This window comes from Syngnathus acus, chromosome 9 (assembly GCF_901709675.1).
Source record: "Syngnathus acus chromosome 9, fSynAcu1.2, whole genome shotgun sequence".
NCBI classification, from domain to species: Eukaryota; Metazoa; Chordata; class Actinopteri; order Syngnathiformes; family Syngnathidae; genus Syngnathus; species Syngnathus acus.
Genome location: NC_051094.1, coordinates 1,672,440 through 1,698,544, shown reverse-complemented (window position 1 = coordinate 1,698,544; position 26,105 = coordinate 1,672,440). Strand labels below are relative to the sequence as shown.

General features: G+C 44.6%; 1 protein-coding gene across 3 annotated transcripts in view; it reads right to left on the bottom strand.

Moving 5' to 3' along the window:
- The window catches only part of kiaa0825 (KIAA0825 ortholog), a 76,229-nt gene extending 50,125 nt beyond the window's left edge, over window positions 1-26,104 (bottom strand). For 2 of the 3 annotated variants that reach the window (XM_037257768.1, XM_037257770.1), the window contains exons 1-16: window positions 25,719-26,104; window positions 23,698-23,834; window positions 18,853-19,012; window positions 18,587-18,772; window positions 18,349-18,525; window positions 17,872-18,196; window positions 10,876-11,043; window positions 9,311-9,393; window positions 8,973-9,215; window positions 7,687-7,964; window positions 7,062-7,212; window positions 5,316-5,506; window positions 5,046-5,252; window positions 4,873-4,971; window positions 2,679-2,818; window positions 44-223 (exon numbers count right to left, since the gene is read on the bottom strand). In XM_037257768.1, coding sequence (XP_037113663.1) covers window positions 44-223; window positions 2,679-2,818; window positions 4,873-4,971; window positions 5,046-5,252; window positions 5,316-5,506; window positions 7,062-7,212; window positions 7,687-7,964; window positions 8,973-9,215; window positions 9,311-9,393; window positions 10,876-11,043; window positions 17,872-18,196; window positions 18,349-18,525; window positions 18,587-18,772; window positions 18,853-19,012; window positions 23,698-23,828 — 2,719 coding nt within the window. In that variant the 5' untranslated portion in view covers window positions 23,829-23,834; window positions 25,719-26,104. The remainder of the gene's footprint in view (window positions 1-43; window positions 224-2,678; window positions 2,819-4,872; window positions 4,972-5,045; window positions 5,253-5,315; window positions 5,507-7,061; window positions 7,213-7,686; window positions 7,965-8,972; window positions 9,216-9,310; window positions 9,394-10,875; window positions 11,044-17,871; window positions 18,197-18,348; window positions 18,526-18,586; window positions 18,773-18,852; window positions 19,013-23,697; window positions 23,835-25,718) is intronic. The other variant, XM_037257769.1, reaches the window with a different exon arrangement.
- Window position 26,105: the final 1 nt, after the last annotated feature.

Genomic DNA, 26,105 nt, shown 5'->3' with positions numbered 1-26,105 from the left:
AAGAAAGTCATTCATTTTATTCAATGGCTGGAGGCTACTTTACCTGCCAGACTGTAGAGATGTTGCCATACATGCAAACTCTCCAGGTATGGTTGAAGGATCTGAGTTAAGGCCTTGGGGGTGTCACTCAGCCAGGTACAAATGTTGAAAAGCGCAACGACAAAGGCATCGCCGGCTTTGCGTTCCTGTGTGGGTATTTCTGGTTGGCTTTCCTGGCAAAAATCTGGAAAGTGAATAAGGAGAGGAGAGAATAAAGGGAGATTAATAATCCATTGAAAATCAATTGACTCAAAGACATTATTCTCTTCTTTTTTTTAATTCTGGAAAGACTGTATAAAGACTCTAAGATACAATATAAAATACAAATGAAATTGTTTTATACTGGTGGTAATTAACAGCCAACCAAAGAAAATATTAAATACATTTTGTCGTTCAAACACAATGTAAACATAGCATAGATGACGACTATTAAAAATGACAATGATAAAAACGACGCTTTGTTTTATTCAATTCATATTTTTAAAGGAAAAGTATCCAGAAGAAAAACAGCTCATTGTAGCAGGGGGTGTATGCTACACATCATCTAGATCATTTCAATTTTGTTTTCCTTCCACGAGAAAATAAAAAACATTGCAAAATGTCAAGGCTCACTCCGACATGTGTTAACAGAATGGACGAACAAAAGGTATCGTGGATTAGAAAGGGAAGAGGAAAACTCACATCTGTGTTCGATGGATGTGAGGGTACAAAAAAAAAAAAAGAGAGAAGCAGATTTCAAAGCCCCGCGGCTGTGGGATATACAGCACATGGAGACGGGAAGTGAAAGGAAAGAGGTTTTGACAGGGTGTCCTTCTGGGCTAGCTGTCGAAGCACGAGGCTGACGGAGGTGTGTGTCCATGTCTATACGCGCTGCCGATATCGTGTGTGTGTGTGTGTGTGTGTGTGCTAAGTTGACAGGGGTTGCTGAGCAGAGGCCCGTTGCTCCAGAGGTGGCAGATATCCAGCGGTCTGTCAGAGTTGACAGCTATTTGAATAGGGTGTGAAACCCTGCCGTCGGGAGCCTCGGGAGATCGCACATAAAAAAGTTGCAATTAGTTGAATACTGGTGAAGTTTTGATTTGAAATGATAGGCGGCCATTCGTTTCTATCACACGGGTCCTTATTAGGGTCAAGGGTGAGCTGGAGTGTGTGGCGGTTGACACCAAACAATGTTGCCATGGTTACGGTGAACAAGTGTGCTGTAATGTGGCTTACTTTGGATGAATTTGAAATGATTTTGAACGAAGATGTAACACTTTTGGTCCCATGCATGGTCATTAACATCACCACAGAAGATCCAAATGAGAAATGATTTCTTCTCTGCAATGTCACTCACTTGTTCCCCTCTCTTGCACAATCATACATCGAGCACACTTCTTAAGTGTTGAACCGAGCCGACCTATAATCAGTCTATTAGGTGGTTTGTGCCACTATCTTGTTCTCTGCCTGTCTGGTAATTGGTCCTCAAGGAGAAAACGTTCCGGGTATCAGTCTTGTGACCGTGACGGTCCGTGGAAACGGGATTGAGAACAAAGCGGGTTCTCTGATGATGGCACAGCAGATCATTTTAGGGGGAAAGTTTTATTTGTATTGTATTATATTTATTTGATTTAATTACACTTTCAATTATTTTTTAAATAAAAAAGTTATTTCATTTTATTATATTTATTTAATTTAATTAGATTTTAAATTATTTTATTTTATTTATTCGACTTGTCACCGGGGAGTTTCCTATTCCGTCTTGAAGCAGGTAAAAGCAGTGCTCATTGCAAACTGCAGTAACGGAAAAAATGAATAGCATGAATACAACCAGTTACTCAAACATGATCCCCTGTGTCCCCATACAAAAAGATAAGTTGGACTTTTCAAGAAACAAACTAAATACAAGTGTCAAGAGAGCACACAATGAAGAAGCTGACAGGGTGTGTTGACCGAACACTTGGATGACACCTTCTGCTGATTTTTCTCCTCATTTGTCTCCAATTTGTATACCCACACAAAGCTACCGCAGATGCTTACGAGAGTGCAAGCTTTCAGTCAAGGCGCCGTCTTCCCGCTTCTCGCTTAATTAGGCCGTCACTGCGATAACATGCAAGAGTCAGCGCTTCTAGCGTTGATATACGGCGCCGAGGCATCCCAGCGCCTCGGAGCCAGAACTCTCCGGTCGGCCCGGAGAACGGCGCGGCGAGAGTTGTTATTAATGAGGTCAGGATAATGGGAATTAATGTGCGAGCGCACAACAGTCTTTAAAGGTTAGACTGTTGCCGGTACAAAGGGAGAGGAGGAGGAATGCAAAATCTTTAAAGGTCAGCATATGTGCACTGCTTGGGTCTGTTGAGTGTTTATTACTGCACTCTATTGATTTAGTGGCGCTGATGACCGAGGTGAGGATGATGATGATGATGATGATGATAATGATGACCTAATAAAATGAGAGGGAGATCGTTTCATGTCTGTAAAAGTTAAGAGCTTCGTTACGGAGTTAGGTAACATGCACCAAATGATTTATATTCTGTTGAGAAAAATGAATTTGGAGGCGGGGGAGATGAAAGAATCTTAAATCTTATTTTAAAACATATTGTTTCAAAAGTTTTGTGTGCACAGCAATATCTGTAAAAGGTCACACGGACATGACTTACAAGAGTTTTGCAGGAGCGTACGGGGCAGGTGACAGTCTCTGTGAAGTAGCATTCGCAGCAGCAACCTGGGATTGCTTCCGGGGTCAGAGGTCAGCAGCCGGAGCTGACATTCAGAGGCTTCCTGGCCCACAAGGCCGTCTCTGAGAGCGGAGGGATGGAAAAACAAGTTGACAGTTCTGCAGTGTCAGGTAAGAGACAACAAAGGAGGGAATATGCTTCAATATGGTGGATGAGACAGACAGAAATCAAATATGTGCTTGAATGGAAGAATGGAGTTTCATAGCTTCGTATAGACCAGGCGGCCATTGTATGTGAAATTAAATTCCTCCGAGTTACAATAGAAGACGTGCTTGAATGACCAATTTATATGTCACTCAATTATTTGATTTTTTTTCTACTACCTTAAGTAATTGACTGGAGGACTTTTTACTTTCGTGATATTTTAAAGTAACACTATTCATTATTCATTTTATAATACGTGATAAATTCCCATTATTTTCTCAGAGAAAAAGTTGCTTCAGAACCCAAACACCCAAAGTTCTGAACCCAATTGCTTTCAACTTTCAAGGTACCGCTGTGATTGAAATCCCCGCAACAAGGTTAAGATCCTTCAGTGTCCCTCTGTCGACTCAGCAAATGTCTTCACTCTCGCTTGTATTCACAATGTGCACCGGGAAGGAATTAGCTCTAATCGTGGCCGGCTAAAAGCAAATTAACATTTGGGAGACAGCCAAATACATGAATATACACCCCCCTCCTACATCTTTTGTATAACCAAGAGGCTGCAGCCAGCTGTGGGTAATGAGCCGTATCCTCGGCGTGTGCAAACGTGCATGCGTGTGTGTGTACACCACTCAGTGTGTATGCGTGCTAGTGCGAGGACACGCCGACGTGTGTGAATGTGCGCGCGCCGGCATGCTACTTTATACATCTCAATAAAACCTAATGGAAGGCATGGACGGAGTTTGTCTGAGGCGCAAGGAGGCGGGGAGGCTTCACGGGGGACGTCTACACAGAAATTAAGCATTCTATTTGAGAGGGGGAAAGCTACGGCGCGGTGCACCCCGCTGCTTGACGGAGGCAAACTATGCCTCCATCTGACAGAGCAATTTATGATGTCAGTGCGGCCGCAAATCCAGAAGAAATCCTCTTTTAACAGCACTGATAAATCGAGTCGGATTGTGGAACCTCACGCACATGCACACGCACACGCTTAGAGTGAATGAGAGAGACGGACAGATGGACAGGAGATGTTGCTAAAGTTAGCAAGACATTGGAACACAAGCTGTGCAGCAAAACAAGTAGACAGACACCATATCAATATTTTTTTTTATCCTTGATGAAAAAACACCTTGGATTACTGAAAGTGTTGAGTCACTTCAAGTATTTGTGAAGTTCTTTTTACTTGTGTCTGCATGACCCTATCGTACTGCCCCCCCAGTGGCCGGGTCGCACATTTCTGAGAGGCATCGCAACGAATTAATCCTAATACAAAAATGTTTCATATTTTGTATTTAATCATATTATTGTGAAGCTTTTTTTTTTTTTAAAGAACAGTATTTTAGAGTGCTATTTAACTAAACTTTTTGTTAGGTTGTTTTGATGAGGCTGGAAATAATTTGTGTTTTGAGTTTCGAGTGTGGTCAACAAAAGAATTAAACTTTCACGACTGCACTTTGTTTAAAGCATGTCGGTCTGATGGTTTGTTCATGTGCTTTGTGATTTTATTATCGTTTCATTTAATAATCATTACAGTGTTTTTCTTTATTTCATTTTATGGGCTAAGGTAATATTTGGCCTCCAAGTCCCGATCCAGTATGTTGGAGGACTGGCTTCAAGCCACCACCAGGCCCCACTGGCGCCGTTGCATGCAAAGCAAAGAGGTGGGAGCAAAAAAAATAAAGAGGTCATAAAAGTAAACTAATTCCCGCTCGCCAGTACATTGGAGCACAAGTGCGGGGGTTCGTTTGATTTGTGCGCCATCAGCGAGCAGTGACATCACCTCTGGCTGTGAGGGAGATTACAGGGGAGGAGGGGGGGGGGAGTCAAGGGTGAGTGATTGACTGCACCTTGGAGGTCACACAAGTAACCAGACACACGTGTAGGTATGATCACATGTACACGTACAAGAAACGGGCTTGTGAATTGTTCTTGTTGGATTACGATTGATTACGGCGTTGCATTCAATACATACTGTATGACTTGTTCCGTGTAGATGTTTGGTTCCAGAGCATTTAGCCAATGGACCACAGGCTTGTCTAACTGCTGCGACTCATCGTTATCCATAAATGTTCTGGAAAAGACAGAGTTCGAACATTAACTGTGAACAACATCGTTTCGACAGCTAACGTTTAGCGACGCACAAACCTGTACAACAACGTTAGCGGCGCCGTGCCGATGACGAGGACCGTCAGGAGCTGTTCGCACAAGCTATGGATCTGGTAGGGCCAGTCGGATCCACCCGCTATTATGGTGACCGCCGATGACGGGTCGCGGCGAAGCAAGGACTCGGGACTTTCGCACACGCTCCACAATAGATGCTCCACGAACAGGAGCACTGCTGTGATGTCACATCTTGTACACGAGGAAAAGAATGTGTAAAGGACGGTCCAGATATATCATTCTGTCTGGAAGTACCTTATCTGCAGGTGTCTCTTATACGAAGGTCGGGCCCTGGCGTATCTCTTCACCAGCACCTGTAGTGTTTCCGACAGAACCTGTCCCAGCAACTCTTTGGCTAACTGTGGCGGGAGGACGGCCCACAGATCACTACGGAGACCACACAGGAAGTAGAACCACATCTGCACTGAGAAGGAACAGCGTTCACCCTGTGGGAGGTAAAAGGAGGTTACGAGATGAAGCTATTTTGTCAAAATGTTCACGGACAGTGAGTGACACACAAAAAAAACAAAAAGGTGAAGTAAGAGTGAGAGGAAGCAGGAGAAAGGTGAACGTCTCAGTGGTCGGGCCACCTGGTTTCTTGTCCCATTGGGGCTTTAGTCCAGAACTGGAGAACACATTACACTCATGTGTTGGGAGGGGGGGGGCCTTCTCTGAGAGCAAGGCCAAAGAAGAAACTCCTCATCTTTATGGTCCAACAATCAGCCATTGTATCACCATACTGACAAAGTGTCAAAAGCGCTCCACTTCTTCACGTTAGTACCTTGCTCGTTTTCTTCCCACTTCACTTCATCGATCTCATATTTTACGTCGTCTCTCTCTTTTTCCTCCCAGGAGCGAGTCATTTAGGGATCTGCGTTTGATGGGAGCGTGACCGAACTCAACGTCCGGGATTAAGCGGCCATCCTATGCCTGTGGACTTGAGAGAACAAATCCAGACGCCAGGATCCAAAAGCATATGTGAGTGTAGATGTAGAAGTTTTGCATTCTGGCTCCACTTAACCCCCCCGGTATTTTTCTGTACACATGCTGTTAATATATCACATGAAATATTTTCTCGCCGATCATTCATCCACATGTCGATAACTTTCTCTAGGACAAGAAAAAGTGTGGGAGTTGGAGAAAGAGCCAAGGCACGGAGAGAGAAATTTGATGCATCCATCTTCGCACACACACATGGCCTCATCTGCACAAATAGGCGCAGGCGTGCTTGAACAAAAGCGCACACCTGCGCACAGCAGGTCTGCCCGACACCGTTGACCCGGCCGGGGAGGCGGGCGGGAACAAAGAGGCAAAAGCAGCGTATAGAAGCAAAGAGGCCAGCCAGCTCTCCATTGGTTTGAGGGCATGAAGGTAGGAGGCCAAGTCACAGGGGCCCTTTTGCTACTTTCCAGACAGTCCCACTGTAGACTGCAGACTTCAGACAGCTGAGCCCCCGGAGCCCCTGGGGTAGCATGGAAGCCACAGATGTTCTCAGGAAGTTCATAGTAGGAGGTTCGCTCAGAAAGGGGAGCCGGGAATGAACGGGGAAAATGAAAAGAAGACGCGGGAAAGCTCCAGAGGGTTCCGGAAATCCTACGAGTAGCACGGCAACGTACAGACGACTTTACTTTTAACATTGATATGAATAAAAGAAAGAGTGGAACATAAAGTTACGGAAAAAAAAAAGAAAATTCAATTTTTTCTGTTTTAATGTAAGACGAGTAAATATAAATTCAGCTTGAAACATTTTGCAATTTTATTTCGCTTTTTTTTTTTGCGGCATCCTTTAAATTGAAACTTGCCAGATTCTGAATGAGGCCAAACAATAAATAAATAATAAATAATTTGTATACTCCTCACAAATGTATTTGAACGTACTTTTTTAAGAATTGTTGACTCTATTTCTTTTGCACACTTTACTTTCATCTTCAAACATTTATTCAATGACAGTTTCTTTAATGACCATTTTTGCATCGTGTATTTTTCCTGTGTTGAGTTTACCTCATAAAATGGTTTGGGGTCAGCCCAGTGGTGGCTCTCGGCATCCTGAAGCACACAGGTGGAACAAACTTGGATACAATAGCTGCTCAGTTGGTCCTTCAAGGCCTCAACGCTTTGCTGGTACTTCTGGACAGGCAGCAAACTCAAGTGGCTGGGGTAGAAAGGAATAGACGACAAAAACACTCGTGTAAACTGCGGCACTTGAACAATCGTGAAAAACGGGATTTATTGTTAAAGTTCACTCTGACATATTGTCTCCTTTAAATCTGCCTGCCTTGATACTTTCCAGAAAGAGGTGAGAGTTTAACGGCGGGGGGGGGGGGGGGGGGGGGGGGGGGGTGCAGGAAGCTTGGAAAAAGGGAACGACTGGTGAGGAGAGGAAAAGTATTTTACGACCCAGAAGGGGAACAGGCCAAGTGTCGGAGGAGGGGTGTATGGGGCCAGAGGTGGAAAAACAAGAGCGTGGAGGGCAAGCATGATGCCTTTGGAGGGGATATATGGAGGGCGGAGGTTAAGGGGCTATTATGAGGCATAAAAAGTCACCAGATGTAGACGCAATATGGCCGTCATTACCACTTGTCACTCATTTTCTTTCAAACCCCGCAGTAGATGCACGCCGACTTACACTTTGGCTAAAGTAGAAGTTGAGTCCTTCAGCCGCGCGTGGTAGCGTTCCAATCGATGGAGTACGTAAATGCAAGTGGCCAGCAGAGCAGGCAGGTTCTTGAGTGGGAGAGAGGACGGGACTTCCAGGGCTCTCTGCTCTAAACGTTCCAGCACGGCTAACGCTGCCCGGCTGCATGCCTCCACGAAGCTTGAAGGAACCTCAAGGAGTGAGCTGTCCTTGCAGGCGGTTGCTAGCGGTAGCAAGGCATCCAGCTCGTCCACCACTGGAATACAAAACTGAAGGGAAAGTGAAGGCAATGACACTTAAACCACAAACATTTGGGGGAGCAAAAAAAAATAAAAAGCTGCATTTTGAGGAGATTGCTATCTTCGGGTGTACTTAAAAGCACTTTTACAATTATGCGAGTCACACAATTGCACTCGCTGCAAGGACGCTTGAGTTGAAGATCAAACTCACAAATGAAAGAACGTGACCATCTACTTTTCAGCCTGGCGTTACAAAAACAATTAAGTGCATGCAAACAAATGAGGTAGAACGGATTAGTCGGGTCTTTTTTCATTCAGGTTTACGATATATTATTGAAATGGATCAAGGGATCCTCAATAAAAGAAATCACGCCATTCTCTGAGGAAAAAGGAAATGTTTGAAACAAAGTTAATACACTTGATACAATGCTGCTTTTACCGGCAGGATTAGAATGAAACAATTCTACTATCATTATTTTGAATGTTGCAGTCCTGCGGAGCCAACTATTTGCCAAATGAAGACATATCTTCCTTTTTTTTAGCTATTACGCAATACTCTCTTTTATTGCAGGGAATTAAATATTACCTAATGTGCTTCCTTTTGCTATTAGCAGGCAAATTCCAAGGAGCCACAAAGAAAAGAAGTCAAGACAAGACAGATTATGAATTTGTTCTAAAGAGGCCCAAACTCTGCAAAGAAAAGTGAGATTATTTTTTGGGGGGAGTCCTTTTTGCATCTTTGTCAAAAATACAGTGAATGTTATAATAATTCCAAAACTGAAGGTGATTTACATGGTTTGAGCCTTGAAATGTTTATTAATTATAAACTCATTATTTATGAACCAGTATACCATCGCAACCAGACCGGTCGGTCTCAGCTGCCCGCCCGACCGTCTGTGTTTTGGAATGCAAATGCATGCATGTAAAACCTTTGTCCTGAACATCTCGAATCTATAAAACGTTGACCTACATGTAATGAAGTTGCCCAGACAAATTTTGACACGCACAATGAGAGCTGTTCCAATTTTTCTGGCATACCTTAGCTACCATGCTCGGAGTGTCTCTCGGTGAGTAGTCGTCATCAGAGACATTTATGTTGCTGTCATGGATGCTCCTGCGTCCACTTAAACGTTCCAGCGGGACTGAGTAGTGAGGCAAGGAATGAAGGGCTTCCTCCTGCTGAAGACTCTTGCTACAAACATCATCCAGCACCACTTTGACACAGTGAGCCATATGAGGGACCAGTCCGCTAAAGGCTGACCTCCAATCAAACTCCAGAACCTTCAAAAGAGCAAAATAGATCAATCTGTCATCTTCCCGCTTCCGAGTGGTTTTAGTGATGAGTCGTTTTAGGTTCTCAGGAGAACGTAGCTCACCTCTGATGTGTGAATTGTTGGTGTTGCGAATGTCCTGCTTAATCCTGTCATATCTGACTCCTCTTTCGCCTTTTTCAAGATGCCTATATGGAATAAAAATGAGTCCATATGATGCCATCATCGGATGACCCATTTAAAGAAGTCTGTGCTATCTGCATGATCATTATGACTTATTCCCATGGTGGAACATGAAAGCAACTGTAATTCTGTCATTTCAAAATACTCTGCTGTTGACCTACTAGTCAAAATAAGATGTGGTAACCAGAGAGTATCAGTGAATAGGAGGAGATGGGGAGGGGGGGGGGACAGGTGGTAAAGGCTAATGGTGATGCCGTTACAAGTCTAATTTTCAGGGTTTAGAAACCAATTCAACCCAGATGGCATAAACTGCAGTCTGGAAGGGGTAATTCCGGGAGGGGATATTATGTGGATGTGCGGAAGGGGGGGGGTGACGTGAGACAAGAGTACAAGATGCTGGGTTGGGTTGCAATTAAAAAGCATGCACATCAAGGCCAGAGTATCCTAATCAGTAGGCAAAGAGTGAGACCCCAGGCGAGGCAATTTAAGCGAACACGAGTGCACGGAACGGAAGAAGGAGGAAGCAGCCAGCACATCACTTTTTGACCTTTAAGCCCGTTTAATGAATTTCTGGTAATTAAGCCATTTGATTGCCTGGAATTAATGACTTGGATAACTGGCCTTTAAAGGCTGTTTACCTCTCAGTAAATTGAGCCTTTCTGCAAGTCTTGTTTTTATAAATGTAACCTTTATGGAAATTACGACACGCACCAAAAAAGCTCTCCGTTATTTCTATGATCGGAGAGTTCAACTGAGAAAGGATAATAAAGGGGAAACTTGAAGCTAAAGTAAATTCTTTCTCGACAGCTAGAATGGCACTCGGTAGAGCCCGGACCTCTGCCAAGGCTGATGAATAAACTTGCTCCAGCTTTAATGTCAATAATTGGGAGAGTCGTTTTACACTTATACGGCTATAAATAAAAAGAACTGAGTCTTATTGTGGTCGATAATGTTCTACTCCGATTCTGTAGGGGTCCGATAATGTTCATTCGTGCTAGTTGTAATGAGCCAGACAAATGAGAAAGATATTATTTGGAGGGGAATTTTTTTTTTTTTTTTTACGACTGACTTCTTTTTCAAATTGTAGGATTAACTTTTGTATTGAAAATATATTGTTGGTATCAATATTAACTCATTAAATGCCAATAATTAGAATCGAAACATTACGTGCCAAGGTTGAGTTATTTCATTTTTCGTTGGCAGGTGGATATGGTCCTATTGTGCTGGCACTTTAAATTAAATTTCAATTGTTTTGAGGACCACTAACGAGCCAAAACTGCTAGCAGAGGGGAGCGGGGAACCGTTTTAGTCTGAAAATGGGGGGAGGTGGGGGTCTTTATCATCATGGCTGCGTGCAACAGAAATGTTTTTATAAAATGGCGGCATTTCTACACTTGTGATCAGTGGCTGACATTGAACCAGTTCACCACATTTCCTTTATCAATATGCAGACTTTCCCTCTTATCATAAACGATATGCAACGTTACCTTTGACACTGGGAGCCTCCCCAGTGCAATTAACGAAAATCACGTTGTTGACCATCTCTTTGACGTTGCTCTCATAGGCCAGCAGTGAGCAGGCCAGCCGGGTTAAGGCCTTCAACTGGTGGGCGGTCAAACTGAAACTCCGACTTTTCACCGGAACTTCCATCGGCGCTGTGGAGAGAATGAAATGTGAGTGACACAGATACGGAGAAGTTGAGAGCCGCGCTAAAGTTTACAGTTCAGTCAAGAATAAACAAGTTCATGAAAGTAGGTTTCTGACATGCGCTCATCAGAAAACACCCACAACCCGCAGCCTCGCCTAGCACGACACCTCTTATAAATATCGACCCATTCATGTTTTCCCAATGCACCGCATAAACAAAGAGACAGTGAGAATATGCAAAACTCGGCACCCCCTACAAGTCACACGTGCGCATCCATCTCTCTTGGTACAAAACTTTTTTTCTCCCTAACCCGAAAATGACCCCTTTTGGCAAATATGGATTTCCCATTTCGGAGGCTGCCAAACACATCACCCGGGGGATGTTCCGCATTAAGCGGGGAGAATGGGTGGCGGGGAAATGTGTTGCCATACTCCCGACACATGCACAAATACTTTGTGTTTGCCTAAATGAGCTCCATTGCAAAGGCATCTGGGACTGGAGGAGCTCAGCGTTAGCCTTGACTCGCAAACATGCTGTGATGATTGAGAGGAAGGGAGGGGGGGCGATATTTGTGACATCATAGCCCCTGGATTTTAATGTAATTTTGCCATATTGTTAAACAAAATCTGACAACACAGTGTCCCCAGGGAATGGTCTCTTAATCACGTTTGAGGTTTGACCCGCTCTCCATGTCTGGGTGATTATGAGATTATGTTTGTGAGGGTTTGTGGGCACACTGTGTAAAGCTGGTCATTTTGAATAACTTAATTTAGAGAGGACACTTTGGCACACATTTGCACATGTCACTCTTGGATTATAATTGCCATACCGGAACCAGACTGTGGCCGCCATGGAATATAACCTGACCTCGAGTTTGTTGCCGTTTCTGCAAATTGTTAGCGTACATATCTATTTATGTGCACGTGTGTGTGCAGGCATGTACGAAATGGCGCGTGAACACCGGAATGATTATTTGGTGCGCGGTCGCAATGGTGTGTACGTGCAATTAGACTGCATGAGACCGCCGCTCGGCAACTCTTCCGTAATGGGGTCCGGTGGGACAATGCCGCGTGACCCGGCTGACACTCACGGGGCGCAATCATGCACGCAACACCGACCGTGTCTATTTGCGAAGACACCGACGCGACACCTCGGAGTTTCGGTGTAAACACTCCAAAATGGATGAGGCGGGGACACGTTGCGGATCGAGCGGTCGGATTCTCCGAAATGACTTCCCGAGCCCGACCGCTAATCAGAGCGTGGCGTCTTTTTCAACCACCACTTCATCCTTATGCTGGTCATCACCTTTTCTAGGGCATCGTTTTGGTTGCCAGCATTGGAGTCCATTTAGCATCCTCACATAATACTCCACTTGGCCATGACCTTGATGTTTAACAGGGCCCCTTTCCCCTCCCTCCTCTCCTCCAGCTGTATCAGTATTTATTGTTGTCTTGCCAGCCAAATAGCCCTACAGCCATAGCCGTCTAGTACACCGCCATCTAAAGCTCATTATACCTTTGTCACAACAGTGAGGGCAAATGGAAGCTCTCAAAGCAGCTTGATGGAGAGGGTGTGCTTAAAAGCACCCAGGTGTGTCATACGACACGGCGAGTCGCCGAATGACTCGGGGCACGAGCGGGTTGAAGGGTTCAGCCAAAGGTCAGGGCGGCAACAATCAATGAGGGACGGCCGGTGCTGAAAGCCGGCAAAAAAAAATTATATCTTGAAATAAAACAGATCATCCGTACCATGTGATGATGTCCTTCCAGACAAAAATCAATGTTAGCTCATATTATCCGATATATCACAACAGAAGCTGACGTCAAATAGTCAGTATGAGCTGAGGTGAGAGCGTGTGTGCGTTTGTGCGCGTCCGGTCTCGGTTTGTAGCTTTTAACAATGACAACGATGTAACGCAAACAGAACAAACAAACAAACAGAGCAGGTATTTTTGGCGAGCCATCAGTCTTCCTCCCGTCTGCCTCTCCTGTGGGTTCCGTTGCTAGCTCCATAGCATGCACCACGGGCCCACACACACACACACTATCATACAAACACACAAACTGCTCTTGACTGGCAGCGAGCACAGACGGAATGGAGAGAGAGAGAGTGTGGGGCAGGTGGTGGAAAGACGGAAAGAGAGGGAAGGAGAGAAGCAGGGAAAAAGGGAATTCCCTTCGCAGTTGTTATTGATTCCGGTGTTTACGGGCGAATAGTTTAATGCCGTTTACAAAACAGAGCAGATGCAACCAGTGAGCAAAAAGGTAAACAATTGCTGTGTGGCGGGCTGCCAAATCCCCAGACTGATGTATTAAACTCACGATGAAGAGCATTTCCCCTTTGGCTGCACTTATTGCCACTTCATTTCCTCTTAGCTCACAACACACTCTCCTTCTTGGCGTCGCTCTCTATCCCCGCATCCCTCTTTTCGCTCCCATTTATCCGAGGGGGAGAAAGGAGGCGGCTCTGCTTTTTGCCGTCTGCTTATTTTCTGTCCTGCTCTGACCCAGGAGGCCCAGTTGTTCCTAACACAGCCATTAGTAAGGGAATTGCGAGTGTCTGACATGGCCGAAAACCAATTATGAGACACTTTCAACCAAATGATACCCAAGTCTTTGGGGAATGGGCAATCCTGCAATAATTTGGCCACTGATTTAATTTCTCTCCAGCTATAGCGTCTCACTATCGCTTCCCCATTTTTTTTTCCTGCTTTCTCCCATTCTGCCTTTTGGATGTGTAAATCGGACCACCGGGACTTTGGTGTGAAGCCCCGCTCTTACCCGCTAGCTTTTATATATCTAGCACATTGGGCAAATGGGCGTGTGACGCAAACACTTTACAGGTGATTTCTGGGGCAGGTTTAGCCTCGGTGTAATTCAATGAGGCAGAAGAACCTCAAAAGGCCAGTGAATTTTATCCCATCATGCACAATAAAAGGTCAAGGTGCATTACGTATGACATTAATTCCTTTACAGATGCAGAGGGTACGTAAATAAATTGATAACACAAGGTTTTGGTGTATATTTGATGGATACACTAAAATAAAGTCCAACCTTCCAAATTGAAGCTGGTTGTGTTCACTCCCACAACGGCGCACATGCGTGTTATGGCTAGGATATTGGGGGCATATTGGAAGACTAAAAGTGGCTACAAAATCCATGTTTGGCCTTTGGCACCTGTGTGGGTGGTCCTGCTGAGTAGCCAACCTTGCGCAATCATATTACAAGCGGAGGTGTTTGAGTACGATGCGGCCCGCTAGGCCCTGTGACAGCCGCGCTCCTCTCTGTCAGTTTCGGCCCACTGCTCTCTCAGACAGCCTTATTATGGGAGGCGTCCTACTGTGATTCCCAAATAAGGATGCTGACACATAAACACAGCATCCCAAGCCCTGGTGCTCCGTCCTTGGGGCTCTGGCCACCGAGGCCGCAGCAGGGAGCTACCTGTCCTTCAAAGAAGGGGACAATATTTGATATTTATATTAAGTTGCCATGTGGGGGGGGGGGGGGGGGGGTGATTGTTATAATGGTTTAGCGTGACAGGGGAATATTTGTGAATGGCATCGACTTTTTTTCCCTGCCCTTGTTTCTCTTTGTGGTGAGATGGGATCGTCAATGACTCCTCCTCGACTTAAGCAAGCAGCGCGCAGAGGATTTGCACTTTTTCGCTAGAGGAGCATTTTATTTAAAAGTAGTTGCTTTGTGCCCTTGCTTGCATTATTATTTTCAAGTCTTCTGTGCACCAGATAGACTCTTTATCACAACGTGTGGGCCGCTCTTGATAAGCTAGTCATTTGTGTCATTGCTCTCTCAAGAGAGGGTACCGAGGAAAGTGCTCATATCCTTGAGGGTTTTCAAAAGTAATGCATAAAAGCCCATTGTGACCACATGGAGTGCAAAAAATAAATGGCAGACATAATACAGGTTGAGAAAGATCATTTTCTTTGATTTCACTCAACTTTGCAGAACCGGCCTACCAGGATAGACAAACATCTATAAAGCGCACACACATGCTCAGGTGCGCATAGAAATTGCCCTCCGTCAACACAAGCGCCACCCTTTTCCTCGCCCATAATTACATGGCAGGATGCGGTTGCACGTTCCCCCCCGGCTGACAGTGTGTATAAACTCAGGCAGAGATATGATCGAGTGAGGAGCCGCTCTTATTAAATATTAACAAACGCCATTCCCAAGTAGCCTCAATCCCCACAAGCACCAGGCAGCGACTCCGCCGAGCTTCCTCACGTCACGACGCAACCTCTTTCCCCGCTGAATAGGCTGCTGAGAAAGAGTTCAAAGAGCGACAAAGGGCAAGGCAGGTGGGGGACTATATGCTGGGGATGAATGCAGGTTCAAACTCGATTGGGTTTTTTTCTATAGGGAGCTGCCAACATCGTCATACAGGGAAATTAGTGAAAGTGGAATTCAAATCAGCGCTATCAAAATGGGGTTGGAAAGCGTTTGAACCGAATTTTAAAAGTTGCTCTTCTCCCCCAGTGGACCATTGTTAAGGAATAAATGAGATGTGTGCATGAAGAGAAGTTGCACGGAAAATGTTTGATGTTCATGCATAGTGGAATGCCAATTGGGAATTGAATGACTGTATATATTTTTTAAAGATATAAAATGGTTTTCAATTGGGCAATTTTCTAAATAAGCCAACACAGCAAGAAGCTGCGTTTGGTGACTGGATGCCTACATGCACTTATACTTGTCCACCTACGTATATAATCAAATTTTGTCCAGAGACACCATAAATAGCTTTTGAGGATGCCACTGCTCTCTGGGATGGACAAATAAAGTCATTTTATTTATCCCTTTGTACAGGAAAATCTATGATCACATTTGATTTATTTTGTATAGTGTCATTTAAGTCCTCATTCTTATATCTACGGTATGAATACCAGTTTTAAGAATTATTTTCTATACTTCATTCTTTAAAACTGATATAATAAAGAAAGCCGGTCAAAAAAAATGTACATTTCCAAAGTCCAATGACAAATTACAGTGTATTATTATTATTATTATTTTATTTTACTTTATTTTTCTAAACCTGATGTGCTAGAGAAAAATATAGGGTAGATTCAGAATCAGAGCAAAAAACATTTTCTTTGCATCTCTGATTAAGAAATTCAGTAAAATATTAACCTTGCACACATTTTGTTTCAACAAAACTGAAAATTTAACACACAAACAAAGAGTTTCGGATTCAGATGCACACCTGTGACAAAATAGACTAACTCCGGACATATTTATTATAAATATCACCACAGAATATGGACGATTTTCATTTTTCTACTCATGAAAGGGCATAGGCAGACTCGGGGAAGTGTGCAAGTAAAACTTAAAGCCCGAGCAGCCCGTCTTCACATCTGTCTCGGTACAACGTCGGCGTCTGCCTTTGAGGCAGTCGGGTTAAAAAGAGATGGCAGATCTTGCTGTTGAATGCTATTAAATGCTTGGGTGGTTTGACAGTGGCTGATGCTACAGACAACGCCGCTCCCTCGGGAAGCGCAAGAGTCTCCCAGGCATGGCTCTTATCAAAATATACCTACCGCCTGCCTCCCCGGCAGGAACCGACAATAACGCAGCAGGGGGAGGACAATGAGATCTAAAGAGTCACTGGATGCTGATGAAAATAGAATCATTTTGTGTTACCTTCGCCGTAATTGTCTTGACAATTATGGGCGTAGCATACAGTAAAGTATAAACAGTAAAGTGTGAAAGCAGATTACGCATTGCTGTTCTAAACTGGGGCTCAATAAGAGCCACGGGCGTTTGGGTGGTGATCATGGGGGGGGTTATCAGGATTTTGTTTTTTTTTTGGGAGGGGGGGTGATTACACAAAATGTAATCCCAGCTGTAGCCCTCAAAGCTATGTCGCAGACAAACACCTCAACTGAGCACAAGCAAAACTGCACAACACAGGTCTCTCGTTCCCTTTGGAGCCGTGTTCTGCCTCCGGTGCTACATTTGACGGTTTGTTGAGCGGCACGTAGGTGTGTAGCCGAGGCTACGTTACGTGATCAAACGGGCCGACTGACGCATGGCCAATTATCTCGGCTGCCTCCACTCATCTCACGTTTAAGCAGAGGAGAAGGCGAGAACCAAAGAGAGAGGGAAAAGGCGAGGCGAGGCTGCCGGCGTGTTTATCCAAGAATGGCAGATGTAAAGACGCTTTTCGCGCTGTTCCGCAGGGAAACTGACATGTGCACAATTTTTGAGAAAGTAAACAATGGCTCACGGTTTTTTGTTTTTTTTCGTGGCGTAGCCGTAGCGTCAGCAAGTCCTAAATAAGTCAATATGAAACAAACAAAAGGAATATGCAGGGGGGGGATTAAGTATTAAAAGTACACTTTTCTTTCGTCTCGGGCTACGACATCAGTGTCAATGTCACAGTGACAGTCTGATTTTTCTCCCGCACAGAAATCGGTGACGAGAACCATCGCAGCAACTCTTTGTTCCCGCTCTTTCTGTCCTGTAACACTACTCGGAAAGGTTTGGGGTTAATTTCTCATTTGTGTACTCCCGGAGCCTTGACCCGAGAGGTGCTGCACCACTCTTTCTTGGCGAAGAGAGCAGACTGAGTCAAATAGGGAGGAGGAAAGCAATTACAATAGGAATAGTTACTGACAATCACCTTCAAGGTTCTTGGCTCACACACGAAAGCTGGAATGTAATGGAAAAGTGAAGATGAAGAAAATACATTTTGAAAGCTTAACAATGGCGGTAAAACATGTGCAGCAGCCCATTTAAATAAAGATCTCAAAACAGGAAGCAAACAATGCAGATAGAAACAAATTCATTGATCAACCGGTGTTAAAAGAGACAGGACTTACCAACCGTTGCTCGAGACTTGGACGAGTATCTTTTGATCTTGCTGCCGAGCATTGTGTTGTCCCTCAACGCTGTATCACACTCTCTCTCAAGCAGGGAGGACAATTCACTCGCCACGGGCCGGAGATAGGATGCATTTAGGAAGCCCAAGATGGCGTGCGGCTCCACGATTCTCGGAAGGACGCGGAGGTCTTCGGTGAGGGCCTGCGTGAGGGCCGGGACCACCGAGCGGAAGGCCGCGGTCACTCGGTCAAAGCCGGTTACACCGGCTGGACTGGAGGACATGGCGGAGTGGAGAAGAGCCAGCATGGCTTGGCCTCTTAGTCCCTGGATGGATCAAGACAAAACAAAATACAGTGCGCTGCTCGAGATACATTTCCACCAAGTTTATTTTAATTTTACTATGATTTAAAGACTCCTGGCGGGCAAATAATCACGTGATAAGGATTCCAAAGCAAAGGTCAGAAATAGCCGTTTACCTGGTAATGAGTGAGAACTTCACACTCGGGGTACAAAAAGCACAACTGCTCCAGGCGATGGACTCGTTGCGCGATGGACAAGGAAGGTACTCGGCGAGTCGCTGCGCTTTCCGTAGACAGCCGCTCCAACAGATAGCAGCGGAGCTGAAGACGGACATCTTCCCACGCTACTTGGATCTTAGCCGAGCAAAGCAAATCAATTTACAAAGCAACTCATGGTGGCAAGAAAATGTATTACCTCGGACGGCGAGTCATCTTTGATTGTATGTATCGAGGGAAAGGGAGGGGCAAGGAGTTGATGAGAGAAGGACAAGGATGAAGATGGGATGCAAGGGAAACAGACACCCCTCTGGGATGAGAGGTTGAGTAAGAGTTGCAGCGTGGCGTCTTCTCTTCCTTCCTCTTTTGACCTCAGGTAGTCTTGCTTTAAAAGACAAACGATAAATGGGTTGTCCTAAAAGCACAACATGGACATGCTCTAAACTTGGCCAGTGTTATGATCACCAAGCAAGTGAAGAAGTCCATGAGTTCCCGATGTCCCGTGCTGACATTGCTGAGCGTTTTGACATCGAACCACTGCAGGCATTCGGTCGGGCTGGGCGGACGTTCGGCGCTACACGAGTCTCCCATTTTGGCCTGCAGCTCCGCCAGATGCTGTTCAATACTGAGGGGACACAAGTACATTGCATAACTGGAAAAGCCAAGACAGCTATTACAGACAATAAATCCATCCAATGTGGTAAAAAGAGCACATATTCTACTAAACTTTAGCGATAAGCTAGCTATGCATTTGATGCACGTTGCTTTTATATTACCAATAAATCTTTCTAACACTCAACTTGCCAGCAAGTGTGTGCAAAGATTTACGGCTGGGTATCCGTAAAACAACTACTGGGAGATTTTCTGCCGCAAGACTGTACACACACACGCACACGCATACTTGAAAGTAACCCAAACACATGGCCACCATCTTAAACATGCAATTGGAGGACCAACAATCCGCATCACAGTTGGTCCTCACATGGTTTGTCTCTCTATCTTAAGATAGAAGGCAGATGTAGGGCACACAGTGATATATCAGTGTGTGTGTGTGTGTGCACAGCTATTTTCCGTGGCGAACAACACACAGTTGTGACTCAAAACATTTAGGGAAAGATTTATACAATCACAATACAATCGTAATATTTGTCTTTGTCATGACCAAGGAGAATTTTTTTTCAGTTACAATGTCAGGTTTTTTTTTCTTTCTTTTATATGCAGAATAATTAACACTAAAAGTCTAATAAATAAGGTGTGTACATGGTGATAATGTGATTGCGTAAAAACATCAATCCTTTTAATGTAGCGATGCGTATGCATGACGGTACGAGCTCACCCCAGATCAGACCAGCCGCTCATCCCCCAACTGCAACTCTATAAACTGCCTCCTGCCTGCTCCTGGGCCATTAACACATCCAGATGTCTTACAATGGCAACACATTAAATAAGCGTTCAATCTGACATACTTTCATTTCAGAGGGGAAAAATCGCAAGGGGATAAAATGTTATAGACTGGTCCAAACGCTCTAGAATCAACACTGCTGATTTTAACAACCGCTTTGTCCTCCCCTCCTGTGCCATCTTCAAAACAGGCCTGATTGTGTGTCCCGTGTAAATAGCTGTTTGGAGCGGACTCGGTGTTATGTTGTTGTTGTTTTTTTATCACTATCCTATTTATTGCCGAGCATGTTTCACTTTGTGAAAGTGTATTTTTTTTATTGGAACACAAACAAATGCTGCTGCATGTTCAAACGCCCAGGTTTAGGTTTTATTATTTTTTTTTATTTCAACTAATATTGAAAAAAACGAATGATTTTTTTTAATTAAAATAATAAATTCCCATGTTAGCGAATCAAGTGAATATGTCGTTGTCAGATGCCTCAAAGAAAAGAAGATGATGTCTGTTGATCATCCGGGTTCTGGGCTCCACACCAGCGCTTGAGACAGACAGCAGGTTTGAAATGGGCCTCCATCTGTAGCGTACTTTTCACTCGCTCGCTCAAGTTCATTAAAAGCGCAACGCATAAATGAAGCACAATTCCGATCGGAGTTTTACAACAGAACAGAGGTCACGTTTAACTGCCGGACGTCGAGCTTGGTAGTCGGGGATTCGGGGAGAAGTTAGATGATGAAATGAGTCACAGACTTATACGCTATGAATAAAGTCTTGTCATTGCGCAAACTATAGACCAATGAAAGTCAAAGGAAATATCTAAAAGCCAATGTGCCTGTTGTTAAGCGAGGAGGAAAAGTACAGTGTTGTATGTTTAGGGGTACAACAGTTTGCAATTGGGGTGATAAGCGTGGAAAAGTTTGACTCTTTTCTTGACTAGCACTTTCCTCATTTCCTCTCTTCACTTGCACCTTTCGATTAGCCCTCCTAACAGACATGTGCCGAAAGTTATCTAGTCAACGTGGATGGCTTGTGTCAGGAAGCTCCATCGCTCTCCCCACAATGTTGTGACCTTTGGCTCGCTGGCGTGAAAGCTAGCCGCGGCCTAATCAACTTGGCGGGATTAGCTCTCATCCCGCGACTTCCCCTGGCGGCAGCTCAGACACTGGCCAAAGACACATAAAAGGGAATGTGAGTGAGAAAGAGGAAGGTAAAATGTGTTGGAGGGAGAAGGGGAAAAAAACAACAACAACAACAAAGTAACAGCAGCAAATAAAACCATTCAACTGTTCCGGTAAGGATGACAATAACACGTGATGGCAAAGAAGTGGAAGCCCAAGGTAACAAAAGAGCCCACGAGCACAGGGAAAATTGATTCTTTTGGCCCCCTTGACGAACTCGTCGGTCGCACCGGCGCTGTTTAAGAGCCATCTAATTGTTTTTCACATCGGCCTAGCTAGACAGTCATCCCCTCCACCTCCCCCTGTCACCTTCCCCCACCCCAACCTTCAACATCACTGCAATAGAAAGGCAGCCAGGAGGTCTTTTATTAGATATGATGGCACATTTCACAGCTCCCTGACTTACAGAAACCCAATCCCACGATTAGTCAGCGCTTTGACGTTATCTTAAGTTCCTTGTCGGAATTAATTTAGTGTGGGTGGGCTGCTGTGGGGGGGGGTTGGAGTGGGCTGTCTGTCGCGCTCCGCTCCCCACTGCTTGCCTACAAGAGGTGGGAGTAGGGGAAAGAGAAAGAGCCTTTTCAAATCAAGCCCAAAAATATGGCCTTCATCAAAGGAGCCCATTCTGTCATGGGAATGGGAGCAACCCAGGTTGAACGAACACACTGAAAGCTGACCCGGCCTGGGCCCACTTAGTGCCCTCACCTGCCACCAGAGGAACCCGTAAGGCAGATCAACACACAGCGAAACCAAATTCTTGGCAAAATACCGCTTATCACCAGTACCTGATACTTGCCGACACGCTCTTGTAATCGGAGGCGACCAGACGGGGTCACCGAATCCTCCGAGTCGACGCGGAGACTTCATTAGGGGGGGTTCTGTCCCCGGTGGGTCACGCGCAGCCACGAGCCACCCGAGGCCACGCTGAGTCCCATCTGATGAAAACTAATGGATTACAGCATTTCAATTTGAGGAGAGCAGCTCTGTTGTCAGCCTATCTTAATCTCCTTCAATTAGGGAGCAACATTCCTGGGCCAGATTTGGGTTATTTGAGAAGTGGGAGCGAGACGGTCACTAGCAATCAGGTGGGAGGCCTTCACGTTGACAAGCTCGCACCGTTTCCGCTTCCTTTCAGATATCCGTTTCCTCTCCTACGCTTCCGTAATTCAACCCAAGTACTGATAAGTCAATTAGGTGGCGGTAGATGTGAAGCCCACCCTAGTTGAAGAAGAAGAAAAAAAATCGGTGCCAGGTTTTTCCGTGAAAGGCTCCAGCGTGAAGCGAGCAGAGATGCTGACCGGTGAACCCCCATAGCGAGCCGAGGATTGCCTTATTTTTAGGCCCATTCTCCATTATCTAGACGCTTTGTTCTCATAATGGTTATCCCTCTCCCATCTGCAGGAACACAAAATAACCCTTTAATGCTTAGAAAGCAGAAAAATGGCCCGGCCTTCAGTAATAAGCCTTGAATTACCTACCCAAGGGTTTTCGTTTCAAGATGTGGAATCTTCAATTATTATGTTCCCATTTAGAAGGAGGAAGGAAAGGAAGAGGGAGGGCGGGTGAGAAAAAGAGAGACAGAGAGAGTCGCGGACATTAACGGTGCAAGACTGAGCCTTTGTTCTCTTGCTACATTTAGCCTGTCCTTCATCATCTGCCCTCACGCGCACAACGCCTCAAACGATAAAAGAGCGGGAATATAGATTTCTCTTTTTCTTCTCGCCGTGGCTTGCTTTTGATCAATCCATTTGTGCAATCGTTGACCGAGATTTCTTTCTTTCCAGTCTCTAACGTTCAATTCGAGCTTAATTGTTAAAAGTTTTGTTTTTTTTGGACTTAATACGAGTTCGGTCATTGAATGCATGAGTTAAGAACACAAACTGGTTTTGAAGTAGGATTGAATGGTATGTTTGAGAAGTTTCCAGTCTGCATTATGACTGTACATACAAAATTCCAAATATAGCAATAAAAACAATGTACTGTATGGATGTATACATACCGCTAACTGCTTTCCATATTTGCGGTGATGAATAGCTGTTTCTATGTGCCCTTATTGTGAACAATTCAATACAATGGTGTCATTGTGTCAGCTAGAACCATTTCAATGTTAAACAGCCCAGTATTTTGCTCCCAGAGAGATATTTGCTGTCTTGTGAGCGTGAGATAATAATAAACATGAACCACAAAAGACTATTTTTGTTTTCGGCCTTCTGGAACACCAATACGGGGGAGATATTACGACTTGCTTACAAATCTAACAAGGCCAACACGTATGATGCTTTAGCGTTGTAATCATTCGAACATCTTCTGACACCTACTTGTCTGCAAATTATCCGGGCCTTTTGTAAAACAGGAGAAGATAACACCGTCATAGCGAGGATGAGTTTTACACTAATTTAAGCATTGATCAAAATAAACGTAGTATAACGGAAGCTCTAAAATTGGAACTGTTTGGAGAGAAATAGTTTGAAGTCTAATGTCATCTGAAATCCACGATCCAATCTGTTATGCATCTGTTCAGGCAAAATCTTATTTTGCAACAACTAAGTTTAAGTGAGGATCAACTCCACAAGTTGCATTTGTTACTGTTTAAAAAAAAAATGAAACGGATTAATGGCATTCCCATTCGTTTCAAAGCGGGAATGTGATTTGAGATATGAACTCTGAGCATAGGCATGGTCATGAAAAGATTTATACTCGTATCTCAAGGCAACAGCGTAACATTTTCTAACCGACCTGTTGGCATTGAGCTTGAGTTTCTCTTCTGTGTCTTTGACGAGCTGCTCAAAGTCGAGGTCACAGGAGAGCGAAGAGCCCACCAGCTCAACAAAGGCTTGGTCTTCGGGAAAATCTTCTGGCCACTCCATGCCGTTCTATGGAGAGAGACAATAAATCATCAAACGCATGACATGCTCCATCTCAAGGCACAAAATGCAGTCAGACAGGCGCGAGGGATCGTCAGGATTAAATCAACTATGCAGATTGACGAGCCCTGGAGTGCGGTATCGTCGTGGCCGCCTGTCGAGCAGCAAACACTCGCTCGAGCGGTCGGCAATCATCCGACCCATCCGCAGACACCTGTCTTATTAGGGCTTGCAAAATCAATGGCAACTGAAACAAATACAAGGTTAGCGCTGACAAAGACACTCGGCGGCCTCTGCGCTCTCAAGATCATTTGCACCGTGATGACCCCTGAGTAGAATTCATTCCCTCTAACCAATCACACCTCCTGACATCACAGCGAGTTAAGCGCAAAGAAAAAAAAAAATCCACCACCCAAAATAATGAGACGCTCTTCAGTTGAACCTTTAAATAAACAGCCCGTCTCCTTATGGCTGCGCCAGAGCTGAGGGGCCAAGAGCCTCCTCATCCCCGCGGTGCTTAACGTTCCCGCTAAAAGCCAATCCCCCACCTGTGTGGCATCACTGGGTCTCACATCAACATTGTCATTAAGCAGAGTCAAGTGGAAGGTAATGGAGAGTGTCTGTGTCAATTTGGCTTCCTCACACTCCGCCTGCCGCTCGGTCCGTCGTCATGTGCTCTGATTTTAATAATCTCTGTCAAACGGCAAACAGCTCGCCGTACTGCTCGTCGCTTCCTCACTGCTGCACACACTTGATGCCACTCTCCCTGACAGGGCGGACAGGAAGCTCAACATTCATTTAGCCTGCACAAAGGGAGGCCTGTCCAAGTGGACAAATATTATCCCCCCCCCCCCATACTGACAGCACCAGCAGTTAAGCTTGTCCTTTATTGTTTTGCCTTCTCTTGCCTCCCTCTGTCATCATCACGCCGGCGCCTGAGACGACATCTGCAAGCAGCTATTGCTTACATTATGCACAAAAGGTACCTAATGAAGTGACCTGTTGGCGAAGACAACACACGGTCTTATTAGTAGAGCACTTGAAAACATGCGGCCGTCTTCCTAGGTGTCATTAGCTCTTTAAAGGCAGATGTTGAAGGCACCCCAGTGTGCTTCCCAATGCTGCTACTGGGACTGCTGGAGCCTGCTTGACACTCAACAGCGATTAGAGTACGCTAGTATGTGCCATACACAATGCCATCACTCTTTTCTGCGGCACAAATAGGCTAACACATTTGGAGCAATGAGCTTGTAGTCAGCACATCCCCCAGGTTGCCACTTTAAAGCCATTAGAATATGTCAAGCCAATGTCAATATTGTTTTAATTGTTATCCCTAAAAGAGCTATAAGGAAAGTGTAAATTAAACAGGTGTGCTGTATACAATATTTGAACCTATTATGCTTGCTCAGAGGGGATTATGGGTTCACTGGCATTGTTTCACCCAGGCAAGGTATCCACAAAAGCTGTTGTATTGATTTTCCATCACCAGATGCATAATCTGGCACTTAAGTATTTGACACTTTTCTCTCTACATGAGGATGACAGGAACTTTATACAGCACCCCGGCCATAAAAAAAAGCCCACAGGCCACCAATTGCCCACCCTTGTATTTCAATAAAGTAGATTAAGACAATAGACGATTTCGGGTTAATTCATGTCAATATCACGTGAATAAATTGTAACTGATCAATTCATACTGTTAACAAAACAATTAGTGTGAAATAGTATTTCAGTCTATTTCTGACAGATATTATTTGAAGTTATATGTCTGGCACATATATTAGTATTGACTGTGTATTGAGTGATCGTTAGCAACACATGGGATTCATTGACAACTGCTGGATATCACCGCTTATGTCAATAATAACAACTTATATTCAAGTTAATTCTTACCTTCCAAATTCAAACCTATTTTAAGGTCTCCTCCTGATGAAATATGCAGCCCCACGGCGACAAGCAAAAAACGTCATCTTCAACGCAAGGAGACTATTTTAATGCCACGCATTTGTGAAAATCGCAGTACATTGTCGAATTGACATAATAATAAGAAAGGCTGATACCGTTACGCGATTGTGTTATGAAAAAATCCGCCCAGACATTGCTGTTTTCAACAACGACTCCAAATCATTGATTGAAACAAAAACCCGATCGCTTCGTAAATTGTACCCTAAATATACATTACAAATAAGTCGCTAGATGCATGATCCTTGTTTATCAGAGTATTCGGTTCCGTCCATTCGTTTTTGTTATTTGAGACATCTTGAGCGTCCATGACAACAA